At 42.6% G+C, this 15,527-nt stretch overlaps 1 protein-coding gene across 3 annotated transcripts; it reads right to left on the bottom strand.

The window, feature by feature from the left end:
* SERPINB12 (serpin family B member 12) lies at positions 1-14,359 on the bottom strand. Of its 3 annotated transcripts, XM_032470480.1 has the most exons (9): positions 14,307-14,346; positions 11,882-11,972; positions 9,512-9,697; positions 8,152-8,289; positions 7,284-7,424; positions 5,881-5,998; positions 4,185-4,327; positions 3,068-3,235; positions 1-2,122 (listed from the first exon to the last, which is right to left on the bottom strand). In XM_032470480.1, the coding sequence occupies exons 3-9, from the start codon at positions 9,677-9,679 to the stop codon at positions 1,718-1,720; spliced, it is 1,281 nt and encodes a 426-aa protein (XP_032326371.1). In that variant the 5' UTR covers positions 9,680-9,697; positions 11,882-11,972; positions 14,307-14,346; the 3' UTR covers positions 1-1,717. The 3 variants fall into 3 exon arrangements, with proteins under 3 accessions (XP_032326371.1, XP_032326370.1, XP_032326372.1); XM_032470479.1 differs by lacking the exon at positions 11,882-11,972 and having other exon boundaries at positions 14,307-14,359; XM_032470481.1 differs by lacking the exon at positions 14,307-14,346 and having other exon boundaries at positions 11,882-11,991.
* Between the last annotated feature and the right edge of the window lie 1,168 nt (positions 14,360-15,527).

Below are 15,527 nucleotides of genomic sequence, written 5' to 3'. Positions count from 1 at the left end.
CTCATTAGGAAACATTTTAATCAATCAAAGGTCAGTAAAGAACGTGTTTACCGATTTACCGAAAGACTAAAGAAACACACTTTTTCTCATTATTGTAAAGAGATACATTTTTCCCTTGTGTTTAAAATTTTGAAAAATCCCAACACAAATGAGAAAATGTGCTTGTTAAGGAAAAGAAGTGGAACAAGAGCAACGCTGGGCGATGCCAGACCTAAACGTGGGTCACGGTTATTCACTCCGTGTCCAGCTGTCACGCCAGGTCAGTATGGAATCAGCCCTCAAGACGTCAACCCCAAAAGCAACCGCAGGAGAGACTAAATATTTGATTACCTGAGATAAATCTGACTTGTGCGACATGCATTCCGGATAAAGGACTAGGAAGAAGTGGGTCACGTTATCAGTGAGAAATTTTTTACACCATGAACAGCTTGGACAATGAGAAGCCTGAACAGAGATTGTGGCGCTCGTCTTTCATGGCACAAGGAAATCACTAGTGAGAGAACGAGGGGAGGGCCAGTGGGTGAAGTCAACCTACCTTCTCCCCCAAAAACTGCTACCGCCACACCCGGCCAGCACAGTGGCACCTGGGAGGAGGACGGTCTTCGGGCTGGGAATCTGGGCCACAACCAAGACTAGAAATTCACCTGTAAGAGGAGAGACTGCCGGATTCCGAGTTAGGCGTGCAGCTAAGGCAGAGACCAAGAACTCAGACTCACACATCAGAGAACTGAAGTCCCATCTCCTGGAGTCTTAAAGACTCCGGTATCAGGCCTTTAGTGGACTAGAGCTTGAGAGGAAGCCACCAGCCTTCCTGGCAAGGGGCACCCGTGTGCATCATGCCCAGGCCTGCTCTTGTGAGGCCAGAGGACAGAGAGAGGAGAAAGGGGAGCCCGGCTTCCCTCCCGACCTCGACACGCTGGGCATTTAGGAGGCACAACAGTAGGCTTCTCTAGGCCGGGGGTGGAGAAGAGACCAAGGGAAGTGCTTTATGATGATGGCCTCAGAGTCTCAAGAGGGAAAACTGGCACTAACCTCTTTTAAATTGGCTTGCCGCTCTCCTGAGTCAACGTCAGATTCACGAGACAAATGCCATTCCCCTGCTCTGCGCCAAGTGCGTGCTGGTGGAGGGTCTGACATCCTTAAAGCTACCCTTACGCTGTACTTTCTCCCAGGTGAGAAGAGCCTCCCAGGACGGCCTCCGCGCAGCAGAAGACGGAAGAGGGGGAGGCAGGGCATCCTGCCAGGGGTGCACAGGATTTTAAGTGCTGCAGAAATAGAGCTGAGTTTCCAAAGCACATGCCATTTAGACATTTTCTCTTGCCATCCACGGAAAAGTGTTTTCTGAGTTTGCCATTTCCTAGAAGTGGTCTAAGGACTTGAACTTTCAGGATTCCTTCATAAGGAGGTAGGTAACTTAGAAGCAGTATCATCCACAATGCTGCTGACCTTCAGATCACAGAGGGTGAATGTATGTGCTCGAAAGCTCAGGGAGGAGCAAGGGCCCTTCGATACTAATGGACTTAGATGAAAATCTGCTACAGGGTGAGAGAAAGGTCAGGACGAGCGAGGACCAATGGCTGGAAAATGGGAGCGTGGCGTTGTGATGGAATTCGGTCAGCTTTAGATGTGAGCAAAAAAAACAAACGCCCATGTTCTACCAGGGAAGACAGTATCGCCACTCTCTTCCAGCTCCCAAGTACTAGGCAGTGTGCTCCCTTCAAGGACTGCAAACCCTGCCATAGAAGAGAATGGTCTGGGTTTTGTTGTGTCTGATGAAAAAGAGGAAAGGGCGATCAGCATTAAATGTCTCCCAGGACACTAAGGACTTTTCCATGCCGACAACCCCACTGGCTGCCACTGCCTGGGTGCCGTCTTCATCCACCTCCACAAAGGTTTTATGGACAACCTTTGACAGGTACAAACTGGGACTTGGAGAGATTCCAGTAAGGTCAGCCTTCATTTCATCAAAGACGTCTGTGATGCCCATGTCCTGGAGGACAGGATTGAGATCATAGCTGTCTTCCAGCGTGAACTGGGGGAAGGAGACGGCTACTGTTTCTTCTGACATATTTTCTGAGCTGCTCCAGGCCATGATTTTTTCATAGGTGATATTCCTTTCAAGCTACAAGAGGAAGAAAATAATGTTTAAGGTCAGATGAGCCAGCCAAGGATGCCCCAAATACTTCAAAGGGTCTGGGTCTGTTTCCACAGTTGGAGACAAGCCTCAAGGTCTTTCCCTCAGTCACAAAATACTCTGATTTCATTTAAAACTCCTCAGCAAATCTCTCTCCTCTTTAAAAGTTACAGGACAATTTGGGTTCTGGTTCTTTGGTGTCTGACAAGCTAGCGTTCAAAGCCCAGCCAAGCTCGTTTGATTAAGTTGGGTGAGCTCTGACCAAGTCTTAATGTTCTGGAGTTGAACCTCCTCTTCTATAAAAATAGAGATAATACCACTGGGCTCTTACAAGGATTAAACAAAATAATGTATGTCAAGTAACACATTAACACCGTGCTGACCCATGACAATTTTGAATCGTGGTTATTATTCTGATTATTACACCTGTCCTTCCATCTCCCTGTATTTCTCTCTCTTCCCCAGCCTTTATTAATTCCTACCTCAGCGAGCAGCCTATTTCAGTATCAGTATCTCCACTTCTGTCAAGGCACACGTGCCCAAAAAGAGGATTCAGCTAAAGGGTCCTTAACTGAGACACAGCAAAACAATCTGAGTAAGAGGCCAGAAGTCAGGATATTCAGGCAAAAGGAAAAGCTGTTTCATTCGTAGCAATTTTCAGGTTACATGTTGCCCAGATTCCTTGGTCTGGAAAACCAGTTGCAGAGAACCATGATATTCGAGAGGAAAATCCCATCCAACTTTTTTGGCATTTGTTCTTTAGTTCTCAACAGATGAGAAATAAATATCTCATCGAAATCAGATTCTTACGTATTCTTTGATTCTCTGATAGCTCAGCTACCATTCTCCCTTAAGATGGTACACAGTAGGTAATGCTGTTCCCCAAAGATCTATGATGATATATTTGGTAGAGAAATGGAAGTGGAGATTTACCTCTTCCAAGCCCTTCAGGTTGTCCTCTGAGGGAGACGGCAGCAGGACCAGCATGCTGAGCTTGCCCTTGGTGTACCTCAGTTCAAGGATCTGCGCCTTCAGCTCCTCTACGAAGCCGATTCTAAATAGACCTTTTTGATTCATCATCTTTACACTCTTCTTCTCGTTCTGCAGTGGACAAGGTAGACAGTCACAGGACTGCCATGCTAAGGAGCCCATTAAGATGAGAAATGTCTTCACCAGAAGTTCTGAGCCAGACCAGTGATCGAACGGAAAAATGTCTCCCACCCACTGATCAGGTGGCTCTTACTTTGTCAAGACTCTTTCTACCTGATGAAACCATAATAGGTTCTTCAGCTCCAGGACCACTTGTTGGTAGACTGTCCATCCAGGAGTCTACCCACACAGCGTGGCCAGCAGAAACTAGCCCTGCCAGCTCGATCTCCCATGCCTGCTCAATCCCAGTCTCTTGGCTTCACACGACCCCCATACCCCTACTGGCCTGAAAGGCCCCATCAGTGGGAGCCTTGGTTAAATAATAATCTTGTATATATTAAATAACAACTCCTGCTCCATAGACTTATGTCAGAGGAAAGGGCACCACCCCAGGTCCTTACACCTCATAATAATCTCCTAATAATCTCATAGTATGTGGGGGATCCTCACTCTGCAGAGAAGGATGTGCAGAGCTTGGAAGAATAACATCGAAAGTTCTGGGCTGGGATCTGATCCTTCCTGCCTTCCCTGTCTACAGCCCGGCAGCCTAGAACACGGGATTTTAAGGCAAACACTCACAGATGTGAATCCTAACACACGATTTTGGCTCAGTTACTTCACCTCTGCATTGTTTTGCCCTCAGTTCCTAAATGGAAATAATAAGGGCACCCATTTTCATGTTATTTTGAGGACTAAATGAAATAATGATGGGAAAACGCAGCTCCTGGCAAAAAAACGCTTCGTAAACATGCTGATTTTTGCTCATAACAAAATGCTCTTATTGTAAATGTCAGATGTAACCCAGAGACCTAAGCTGAGATTGGATCATACTTGCTGCCAATCACTCTTAGCGGAACCCGTGAGGGGACTGCCTGGAAAACTCTGAGTTCTCACACAGTACCTCATTCAGAGAGAAAAGAGCATCCACCGTGTTTTCACAGTCAAAGTATTTGTCCCACTTGGCCTTGAAGTAAACAGCATTCACCAACACCAGCACCGTTGCGTTGTTGAGAGTGTCCTTGCTGAAGAGTTCCTTGATTTTACCTTAAAACAAAAAGGTTCCAGGGAATAACCTGGATATGAATTGTAGCAAAGGTGTTCATCTACACAGGCTTTTTTTTTTTTTTTTTTTTTTACTGCGGTTTAACATCCCTAAGGCTGGAGCATGGCTCATTCAGGAACTAATCCAAGAGGATTCAGCTAAAGGGCCACCTGGGTCGGGTGGAAGTGGAGGTAAGGGTGGGAGTGATGGGGGGGAAGGGACCCTCTTACTCCTAAAGGAGAACTGTAACTGACAGAGTGTCTGATTCTCTGTATCGTTGTTTGGAACTGGTCATCAGATATTTTATTCCATGGTTGATCTTTCAACGTATAGATCCTGCCACCTGATTTTATTTATTTTTTTATTATTTTATAATTTATTTTATTTTTTTATTATAATCTCCTTGAGAAGAACTACCTCAAGCACTCATCACAGCAGAGTCTATTTGCTCACATATAAACAAAAATGCAGATACATGTGCTAGACCATGATAGAAACTCTGTTTTGTAGGGACTTGCACATGCCATCTCCCATTGCCTCCTACATCAACCATGAGATGCAGATGTTATTATCCCTTCCTTATAGAAGCATAAACTACATCCCATGAGACGTCAGGCCACACAGCCAAACAGTGGCAAGTCTGGCTAGGATCAGTCCAGAGTCTTTCCCACTCCTGGCCCAGCTCTGGGCTCCTTCCACAAGAACCCAGCTCTAAGGCAGACTGGAGGAGTCCATGCTATCAAGCAGTCGTCCATTTTCAGGATGTATCCTTCCCCACCTCAAAATGCCAATATAGCAGTTACTTGAATGCATGCCTACGTCTTAAGATGAGAAGACTCTTCCACCTCAAGAAGAGTCCCACTTCAATCCCACAGTAATAGACGACACTGACGTCACCTACACTTGAAGTACGTGGGAAAGTGAACTAAAATAATGAAGGAGAAACTAGATATTCACTTCTTAGTACGAATATTTTCAGTGAGCCCGATTTCCTCTTGGCAACGGAGTGGAACCTTGAAAGAATGGGAATTTTTGTGGATTGTAGAAGAAGTAAGGAGAAATAAATATGGAGTTTGGGTGCTTTCCCCAAGGAAAGACCAGACAGGGCAGTTTCATATTGAAAAATTATTCCATTTATGTTGAACTCAGATTTTTTACCACTTATCACTATCTCTAAATGCCCTTCACCCAGAAAACACTTATGTATCTAGTGAAATTTTGATAAGAATTGGAATTTTACTGTTTCCATTTCCCTCTGAATAAATTTTTTCACAATCTTTCTACTGACCCTTTAAAAAAAACGGAAATAGTGACAACCTGCTGGTATTGTGCCTGGATGAAAGGCATCTCACCTTTATGGTGGAGCAACAGACCAACAATAAGTACCTGTAACATCTAAGCATTTTAACTGTTTGACACCTGCAAAATAAGCTTTGGACCCAGTCCACACATGTAAGCATCTGGTCCCGACAGACTAGCAATCTGAAAAGCTGGGCTGATTTGTTTGTCTTAAATGGGAAAGAATAGGAGCTCCAATGTGTTGAGTCTTTCTTACCTTGGGACTGACATTCAACCCAGAAGTTAATCTCTTGTCTGGATTTTTCAGTGTCTTTCCGGAAATCAACACTTTCAATCGTTGTATGGTAAAACTGAATCACACCATTTAAGTATTCCTGACAAATTAGAATAAATGGAAATAATGCAATAAAATCATGTAATTATGCAGAAAGTTAGGAATGAGGCAGTCATGAGAAGCCTAATAAGAAAGATGTGTCTAACCACTTAAACTGGATGCCTGTGGCCTCTTTCTATGCCAGGTCTTAATTAACAAGAAACATTTCAGTGGTTGTAGTGACAATTTAGGGTACAGAATGCTTATTCATGGAGCAATCCATAGTTACGACGGCACAAGCTTTTCCTACCAGATTTGGACATTCCATTTGTCAGGACATCACGGGTCAAATAACAAGTAACTTTAGAGGCTTGGCTGTAAAATGCTTCTAATCCTTAAGAGTTAGAACCCTGCTTAATGGTGACAGAGTTTCTATTTAGGATGATGAAAAAGTTTTGGAAATAGATATGGTGATCATTATACAATATTTTGAATGTAATTGATGCCACCGAATTGTATACTTAGAAAAGGTTAAAATGGCAATTTTTATGTTATAGATATTTTACCACAATTTTTAAAAATTGTAATATAATATACCAAAACCATTGCTGTATGCATTTTAATAGGTGAATTGTAAATTATATTTTAATAAAGCTAGTTTTTTTAAAAAACCAGCATATAAAATCTCATTTCCATTGTAAGAGAACCTACTAATTTTGTCGAAGTAGTCTCCCCTTTCCCCTTACTAGACCAGCCCTAAACACTCAACCTCATCTTTCCCAATGGTCAGGCCCCTCGTGTTTATTGCTAAATCTGTGGTTCCTTCTAGTGGCGAGAGAGGAAACTGACAGATTCAGAGACATCTTGCTCTAGGTACAAAGCTGTTTAGCCACAGAGACAAGACTTGCGCCTTTTGGAGTTCCATAGGGAGGTGGCCTGATCGTGGCACAAAAGGTGATCTTAGAGAAGTGCCTTGAGTGGGGAGGGAGGAGCCAACGGGAAGAGGGGTTCCCAAGTGCATCTACCAGGCACCTTGATTGGGAAGGGCTGTCACGGGAGAAAGCACCATTACCCAACCCACACGGGTTCCCAGGCTATTGGTCACGTGACCCTCTTTCCACCCATTCTGTTTCACCCAAGGGGCCTTGTAAGCAGCGCAAGCTGGAAAACTGGGAGGAGGGCAACAGAAGGTGTGTGAGAGAAAGAGATGGGTCCCAGACATCCCACCAGCACATCCTCCTGTCGGAGGTTTGTGCTCTAGGTAGCCAGTGAGTAATCCAGCTACTCCTTGATTTTTAAATCCTAGCCTACATGGTGTCTACAATCACCAGTCACGCCTAACTCACCGGACAGATTGGGAATTCCTGCTCTCCATAAAGCCGGTTGGCAATGCTCAGGGTGTAATCAACTCTGATCCTGTCTAATCTGGAGAGAAGCTGCCCGAAGTAGCAGCTGAGCAGCCCACTCTCGTCGTTTGAAGACTCAGCCTAACAGAAGAAGAAATAAAACGTGATCTAACGGGAAGAGTCACAGCATCACTAAAGCACATTGTCATTTCACACTGTTACCACGTCGGGGAGCAAGCTGAGAAGAGAGGATGGAGGGTGAGACACGCTCCCAGTCACGGCTCCCATGATACCAATCAAGATCACCCAGGAAATATATATCTGGGGACTCCACAGTGAACACTAGATTTTAGATCAGTGTACTTTGTTCTTCTCTGTATTCAAAACGATTCAAGAAAGAGGTCATCTTCTCCCCATCCTCCTCTTATCCTAATGTAGGGGTATATCTAACCTGGAGAGGATCTTTACTGCTCCTGGCTTATGACAACCAATGAAAGGTCTGTGTGTCAGCGCCGATTTCAGCATGAAATAGAACAGGCAGAAGTGGAGAGAGCGTGAGGCGTAGCTGCCTCCTCCACCTTCCTGCCGCTCACCCTCACCCAGGCTCCACCCTGGGGACCTGGCGCCTGTCAAAGGAGGGCAGTACCGAGGCTACGCTCTAACGATCTTTGCCATGAGCAGGAGATACTGTGTCCTTACAGACAAGGACATCAGAAAGGCATTGTGGGTCACACGGGAGTTTTGCTCGGATGTTGCTGATGATGACAGCCAGGACCTAATGCCTGGGGATAAGCAACCGTAACCAAACCCAGGGCCGCCAGACTGAGCATCTCGGAAGGAAGAGGCGCAGGGGTTCACAGTGGCTCACCTCCAGAGTCAGAGATCCTGTCGTTTCTTTTTTCTGCCCTTCCAGAGAGTTGTCGACATGCCCTTCTCGTTTTTTGCTTTTCAGACAGGGATCAGGTTCTTTGGTCTCATTCTGGGAAAACTCATTGAAGTGTAGTACCTGTGTGATCACAGCAGACAGTACAAATGGCAGGAAGTCTGAATAGCTTCAGACACGTTTTTACAACGTGGCAATGACGATAATGACATAGTCAAACAGAACAATCAACAGCAGTTGAAAGAAAGGTGGATGTTTCTTTTGACCAGGTTTGTGAGGTGGAATGGAGGGGAAGTAAGCTGAATGCTCCCCCACCCCTGGGACTGCATTTAAAAGTGAATGTAACCAAACCAAAAGAATATCAATATCAAGGCTTCCAGGAGCCACAGAGCCACACGCAGCTAAGGAGCCAGCCTGAATTGCCCGTGAGTATAAAATACACACCAGATTTAGAAGACTTAGTATGAAAAAAAAAGTAAACTATCTCATTTAAATGTTTAACTGTTGCCTGTTGATATGATAATATTTTGAATGTGGTGGGTTAAATAAAACAACAGGCAAAGGGGGTGGAGCAAGGGCCCCAAAGCAGGAACAGGTGTGGATTTCCCAAGGAAGGGAGTGGGCTGTATGGCTGGAGTGAGGGGATAGGGAGAAATAGGGTCACCAATTGACCTGGAACTCAGATCCCCAGACCCTCATCGGCCTTTGAAAGGACTGGGGCTTCTATCATTTGCAAAGTGGAAAGTCCATATTTTGAGCCAATGAGAAAACAGGATCTGACTCTGGTTTTGAAAGGAGCTTCCTGGCACCTGGGTTGAGAACACCGACAGTGGAGCAGGGCAGCCCGTTAGGAAGCCGTCCCCAGGTTAGAAGGGACAGACCTCGGGGAGATGGTGGGAAGCTCTGACAAATTTAATGGGAAGTGAGAGAAAAAGCAAGAAGTCAAGGAGGACACCAGCATCTTTAGTGTCTGGAACCACAACTGGTGCTTAATAAATTTTCATTTAGTGTAAGGAGTGAGAGAGAAAATGCACGCACATATTAAAAATTACTGTCAATATTGGTCTTGATAATTACAGAGAGAAAGATGAGTGGACAGAGACAGAGGAGATGAATGAGAACAGCTGTCAGATGGGTGAGGCTGGAGAGGCCTCATGAAGGAGTTGGAGGCTTAAGTGAGTCTTGAATAAAGGCTGGATGGCAGAGAAAGCAAGGCGGGGACATAAATAACAGCACAGGGCAGACACGGGCTCCCAGCAAGCCCAGGGCACAGGGAGCAGAGAGACAGGTCAAAGCGGGATTCGGGTCTGACTCTGAGCCTGGATCAAGAGTCCGGGATCTGTACCTGGTCGATCTGCCGGGCGCTGTCACTTCTGGCCCCCAGGCGGACCATGCCAAGGGCAGCTGAGATGCTCAGTGGACAGAAGAAGATGTTCTTATGATAATCATCTTTGCTGATCTTTTGGAAAAGATCAAAGCAAAATTTGGTGTTTGCAGCAATGAGAGAGTCCATGGTGAATCTGATGACAGTCTAAAACCAACAAAACAAAACAAGAGAGAGAGAAAATGATGATCAGGGCACAGTAGGTAAACAGTTCTCATTTTAAGCACTCGAGATGCCATCATGTGCACTTACGCTGATATGTTATTAAAAACTGGAAAGCTAAGGTCACCAGCTTCCTGGTATATAGATGGAGATACTGCCACTGATACAGACAGAGATCTATTTTCATGGAGTGGTGTGAACCAGTTTCCTAGGGCTGCCACAGCAGATTGCCACAAACTGGGTGGCTCAAACAACAAAAGTTTATTTTCCCACAGTTTCGGAGGCCAGAAGTCCAAGCTCAAGGTTTTGGCCAAGTCGGTTCTTTCTAGAGGCTCTCGGGGAGAAATTTGTGTCATGCCTCCTCTCTCCCAGCCAGCCTGGGTTTGTAGAGGCATCACTCTAATCTCTGCCTCCATCTTCACCTGGATTCTTTCCTGTGTCATGTGTGTGTGTGTGTGTTTGTGTGTGTGTGTGTGTGTGTGTGTGTGTGCAAAATTCTTTTTTCTTATAAGGACCCTAGTCATTGGTTTAAGACCCACCCTTATCCAATATGACCTCATCTTAACCTGATCATATCTGCAAAGACCCCACTTCCAAATAAATCACATTCACAGGTACTGGGGATTATCAGGACTTAAATCTATCTTTTGGGGGCCAATTCTACCTGCTTTGTGGTAGGACTTCCTTTATTCAGGTAAATAAGGTCATGGGCTACCATTTCCCCACAGCCAAGTCAACAGCCAAGGAAGCGTCATTCCACCTCCTCCTTCTCCCCAGGCCCTCCCTGGTTCTGCACTCTCCCCTCAGGGTTCCACGGCTGAGGATGCACCCAGCCAGTTGTCCTGGGCCATGTTCTTTGTAATATTTTACTCATTTTTTTTACCTGTTTTACTCCTTTTGACTCATTCCATATGCAACTTACAGGACATGAGGCACTGCGGTCTGCCACTGATATTGTTCAAGAGATAACAGACCTTGAAAGATGTTGGGGGTTTAGCAGTCATTAGGTTTAACGCCTTCTCTTGACAGTGTAGACCCACAGGCAACACCAAACCAAAGCAAGAGAGTAACTGGTTTAGGACAGATTCTTTGCTCCCCCATCAATAATCAATTCCAGAAGTAGCAGAGAATCTTACACAGATCCTGCCTTGGACCTACCCCTTGCATTGGGTTCAGCATCCTCCCAGTTAATATGGACTCTTCAGTCTACTAAACCTAATGCAAAAAGATAGCATTGGGTAACTTGTTTTAAATGTGCCAGACGTGTTTTATATATATTAGCTTTAATCCTACTCTGCAGGGTAGATATTATCGCTCCCTTTTTACAGATGAGAAAACTGAGGAACCAAATCCCATTTGCACTTGGAAATTAAGTGCTCTTTCTATTGCATCTACTATTGCTCCTAAGTTGCGCTCAGCGTGGGACAGGCTGCCAAACGCACGCCTGCTACATGCTGGTACTTTCCCCCTTGTCCAGCTTAGGGTCTGTTTTTAATCTCACATTTTTTTCTGCCAAATTTGTACATAACTGTATTTCTCATTTTGTGCTATTAAAGCTGGGTTCAGGGAGGTGTTTTCCAAGAAACATATGTTCTGGGTGTGTCTGGAAATTAAATGCCTCACACCTCAGAAAGCTACAATTGCATATCTTCAAAAATATCTTCACCCCTATCACGTTCTCTCTACAACAACAGCTCCTATTACCCATGCACTAACAAGTCCACTAGGGAAGTAGAGGAATCAAGTAAATTAAAGATCTGAGTTGAGGAGATTTCACAGGCTTTTGTTAAATCATAAAATGTTGGATAAAAGGCAGCCTAATATTTGTAAAGCCTTGGTTGTACAACCGAGGTTAATATTTGATCAAAATGTCTGGCATCAAAGGAGGGGAAAGCAATGGACATTCTGGCTCTTGGTTCACTGCTATTGAAGGGAGACTGGGGGGGAGGGCATAGCTCAGTGGTAGAGCGCGTGCTTAGCATGCATGAGGTCCTGGGTTCGATCCCCAGTACCTACACTAAAATAAAATAAATAAATAAACCTAATTACCTCTCCCCTCCCCCAAAAAACCAAAAATAAATTAAATTACATTTTTAAAAAAGAAGACTACAGACAGATGATATTGAAGGAAGAGAAGGGATTTGTATTAAAAAGCTGAATGATCCCCACCTGGTCCTCTGCTCCCAGCTATTTGCTCAGTGTCACCCTCGTTCCCTGGTACAGCTGTGCCCCTGGCATCAGAGTGGAAGGGTGTTTCTTCCTGGCATGATGGTGCAGAGAACTGAACAATTAGTGTCTTACCTGCTTTAAAAAGAGTATGATTGCTCAAGCCTGCCAACTCCCTTCTTCTCAAGATTAAAAAAAAAAAAAAAAAAAAAAAAACAAACCTGAGGCCAGAAGAGGTGAGGTGATTTGCACACAATCACACACCAGCCAAGAGCAAAGCAGGGCTAAGACCGCGCCATGCCCATCCTGTCTGCTGGAATAGATGCTCTTTGCCCTCGTTTCTCATTCTGGAAGCATCCTTACTCACTCTGTTGTCTCTAATTCTCAAAAAATCTTATAAGTTAGAAATTATCTTCATTTCACATCCAACCATTAAGTGATGCACCTGGTGTGCAAACCGGTCCATTCAGCCTACTCTCAAAGCCACCCTCTTCCTCCCACACTGTGCTGCCATCCAGAGCACACGGCACGGGTGCTCTAAAAGGCCACGCCCTGAGTGACCCGCCACACGGCTCCATGGCAGGGAGATGCTGCCGCCAGCAGGTACGTGTTACATTGATGTCTCTGACTGGGGTCTTGGGCTGTAGAAAGGACCTCCCAGCATGGTGCCCCCATCAAGGCTCTTTGAAATACCTCTCTGCCTTCAGGCATCTCAGGTTCCATTTGTTTTTCCAGGACTCTGGTGATCTACCCAGGAGGTCTTCTCTAGATTGAATATTTACTGGAAAATCTTTTCACATTGCATTGAAATCTATGCAAATGCACCATAATATAGATTGGAATTGCAAGACTGTAAACACCTTATCCCAAATTGGGACTGATTTCCATAATTTCATACTTACAGTCCCATTATCACCTCCTGCCAGCCATAGCTACAGAGGGAGGAGCTAATGGGAAAATTTTATTCAGAAAAAAATATATCACTTTGATAGCAATAAAATATAATTATATTTTTGCCTATAATACTTCCCAAAGAAGTGACTTGTTATTTAACCTCTAATAAGGTAAAAGAAGAACTTTGATTCTAAAGTTCAAATTTATTGTACAGACGGCAGAATATGAGGTTCTGCCGCCTGTACAATAAACTTGAATTTTGCTTTCACAACACTGACAAATCAGTTGCCTTTATTTCTCCATGCACTTTCTCATTTCATGGTCATATACATATGTGCAATTCACAACATTTATGTATATTCCTATAGATATGAAGTATACACGTTTGAATTTCTATTTCGCTTATCATTTGCTTTTTGATATTTCTATTTTTGCTTTCAAAACATAATTCTCTTGAGGGTAGTTTTCATGTCTTTATTCATTCATCTTTGTATCTTATCAGTAAAGAATACAAATGATGGCACATATGAGCACTTGGTAAGTTTTTATCGATTTATTTGCTATCATATGCTCCTTCTTCATTGTAAATAATTCTAATGTTTGAAATATTAATGTTAATATTTCATGTTAACTTTTTATATGTTCTGCAGGCAGCTATAATCAATAGAGATATTATACAGTAGAATCAGCTTTTAATTAATTTTCTACTATACCCAAAATAGTTCATTTATTAAAGTATGGTTTCCTTTAAAGTAAAAATGTAAAAGTTTAGGCTAAATAGATTTTTTTAAAAATATGGTTCACTTTAAAGAAAAAATGTAAAAGTTTAGATAGATTTTCTAACAACCCAAAATATTCTGAGTGAAATTATTCCTGCCTACATAGTACAGAAAGAAAAATTTATATCCCCAAAGTATTTCATGTCTTATAATTTCCATAATTACCACAAAGCTATTAACAACCCAAGAATGAAATTCAAAGTTCACAAAAGTAGATGCTACCCTGCTGGAATAAATATACAAACCTGGTTATAATTAACTGAATGATAAACAGTATCTGTAAAGAAAGAATTACTTGTGAAAAATGCAATTAAAAGCATTTCCAACTTATTTTGCAAAAGAGAAATTTAAACTCATATGATTTAAAATACAGATAGAATTCTAAGTATTTTACCATTTTATATTCCAGAAATAATTAATAAAACGATGAAATAAAATCTATCTAGTATGTAAAGATAAAAAAATATTCAAACATCCCCATTTTAAAAAAAATCAATCAAATACATCAGGTACTCAGGGGCTGAGGGAGGTGACAGATATTGCTAATATCTCCTAGCAACCACTGCCACATTTATAAAAACTTCAAAGCATCAAAAAACAAATTGCTCTTTTTTAAAAAACACTTGACTTAATAAAAATAAAAATAGCATATTCTTTGGTTTCAGTCAAGTCTCCTTTGGGTTTCTATCATTTAAAGTAAAAATTCCAATGCATATTCATTGTTAAAAATGATACTAGGTAATGTCAGCATTTACCTCCTTGCCTTCAGAGTTGCTGCTAACAGCTGGCCAGGTGAGTTTCAACCCACACCCTGTCAGGAATGGAAATATATGAACTCTGTCCCTCCCACTACGGCATTGTTCCAAGTACCATTTTGGAATCCATTGTAAAACTGTCATTGATAGATTTTTAAAAAAAGAAAAAGAATGTGTGGCTTATATACTTCTAAACAAATTCTCACGCTCTATGACTTCAACTAAATTTAATATTTAGCTTACTGTGTTTATATTTTCTTTGCTCTTTCCAATTGGTTCTCTTTATAGAGGCCTCATAATAATATTTGACTCATATCTTTCAACCCAAATCCTTATATTAGATAAATGGAGATGCAAAAAACCATTTTACTTCATATCCCATTTCTTGGACATTCTCTTATATGTGAATTTCTATAGTTTATTCTAAACTTTTTTAGACGTATTACATAGGACATGTAGGATGTGCTTTAAGCAATAGTTTGTTTTTTTCTTTTTCACTTTTTTTTTTTTTTTTTTTTTTACCTGAAGGTGGAGGAGGGGATTGCTATTTAATTTATCTACTAGAAAAACTGAGTAACAACCAGACGGTAGAAATTATCAAGACATACTGACAGAGCCTGGCTGGGGCAGGGGTGGTGGGAGGAGGGAACTTTCTAGAAAAGAACTAATTTGCTAGGAACCAAAAGACTGATCAATTTTGTACCAATATTGCCAGGAAATCTGTCCAATTTCCCTTCCTGCACCTTGTGACCTGCTCATCTTGCATCTTTTTTTCTCAAAGGATTTCGGCACCCCAGATGCTCCCACTTTCTTTCTGTTTCTTCTTTCCTTCCTTCCTTCCTTTCGCTTCGCTTTTGCATTAGAAATTTTTTCCCCTCTAATTGTTTCCACAAACTTCTTTAAAAAAAACATCACTTTTCAGTTGAGTTTGGTCATTGGTTACAAGGGGCTGGAAAAATTTAAGCTCTACATCAATTAATAATTCATACCAGTTGACCAATAACTACTTCATGCTATTGCTGTCCAGCAACGCCATGCAAAAAGGGTACTACTGACATTTAGAACAGCATGATTTGTTTGCCTGGCTCCCTGGATGTCTGGTTATCATGTTTGCTTTTGTTGGCTGGTGATACTCACATCACATCAGGCTGCTGGCTGCCTAGCTGATCCAACACTTGTTTGATTATCTTTAATCTAGGATTGCATTTGTTCATCCTTTCA

The sequence above is a fragment of the Camelus ferus genome, chromosome 30 (assembly GCF_009834535.1).
Source record: "Camelus ferus isolate YT-003-E chromosome 30, BCGSAC_Cfer_1.0, whole genome shotgun sequence".
In the NCBI taxonomy this organism is placed as follows: domain Eukaryota; kingdom Metazoa; phylum Chordata; class Mammalia; order Artiodactyla; family Camelidae; genus Camelus; species Camelus ferus.
This window is presented reverse-complemented; position numbering and strand designations above follow the sequence as displayed.

What these genes read in the sequence shown, in the direction of transcription:
- SERPINB12 (XM_032470479.1), bottom strand. Translation starts at nt 9,679, where the DNA reads ATGGACTCTCTCATTGCTGCAAACACCAAATTTTGCTTTGATCTTTTC. An exon ending in GGTTGAATGTCAGTCCCAAG is followed by an intron (nt 4,328 to 5,880) that starts GTAAGAAAGACT and finishes TTTTGTTTTAAG; the next exon opens with GTAAAATCAAGGAACTCTTC. An exon ending in CTCTTTTCTCTCTGAATGAG is followed by an intron (nt 3,236 to 4,184) that starts GTACTGTGTGAG and finishes TGTCCACTGCAG; the next exon opens with AACGAGAAGAAGAGTGTAAA.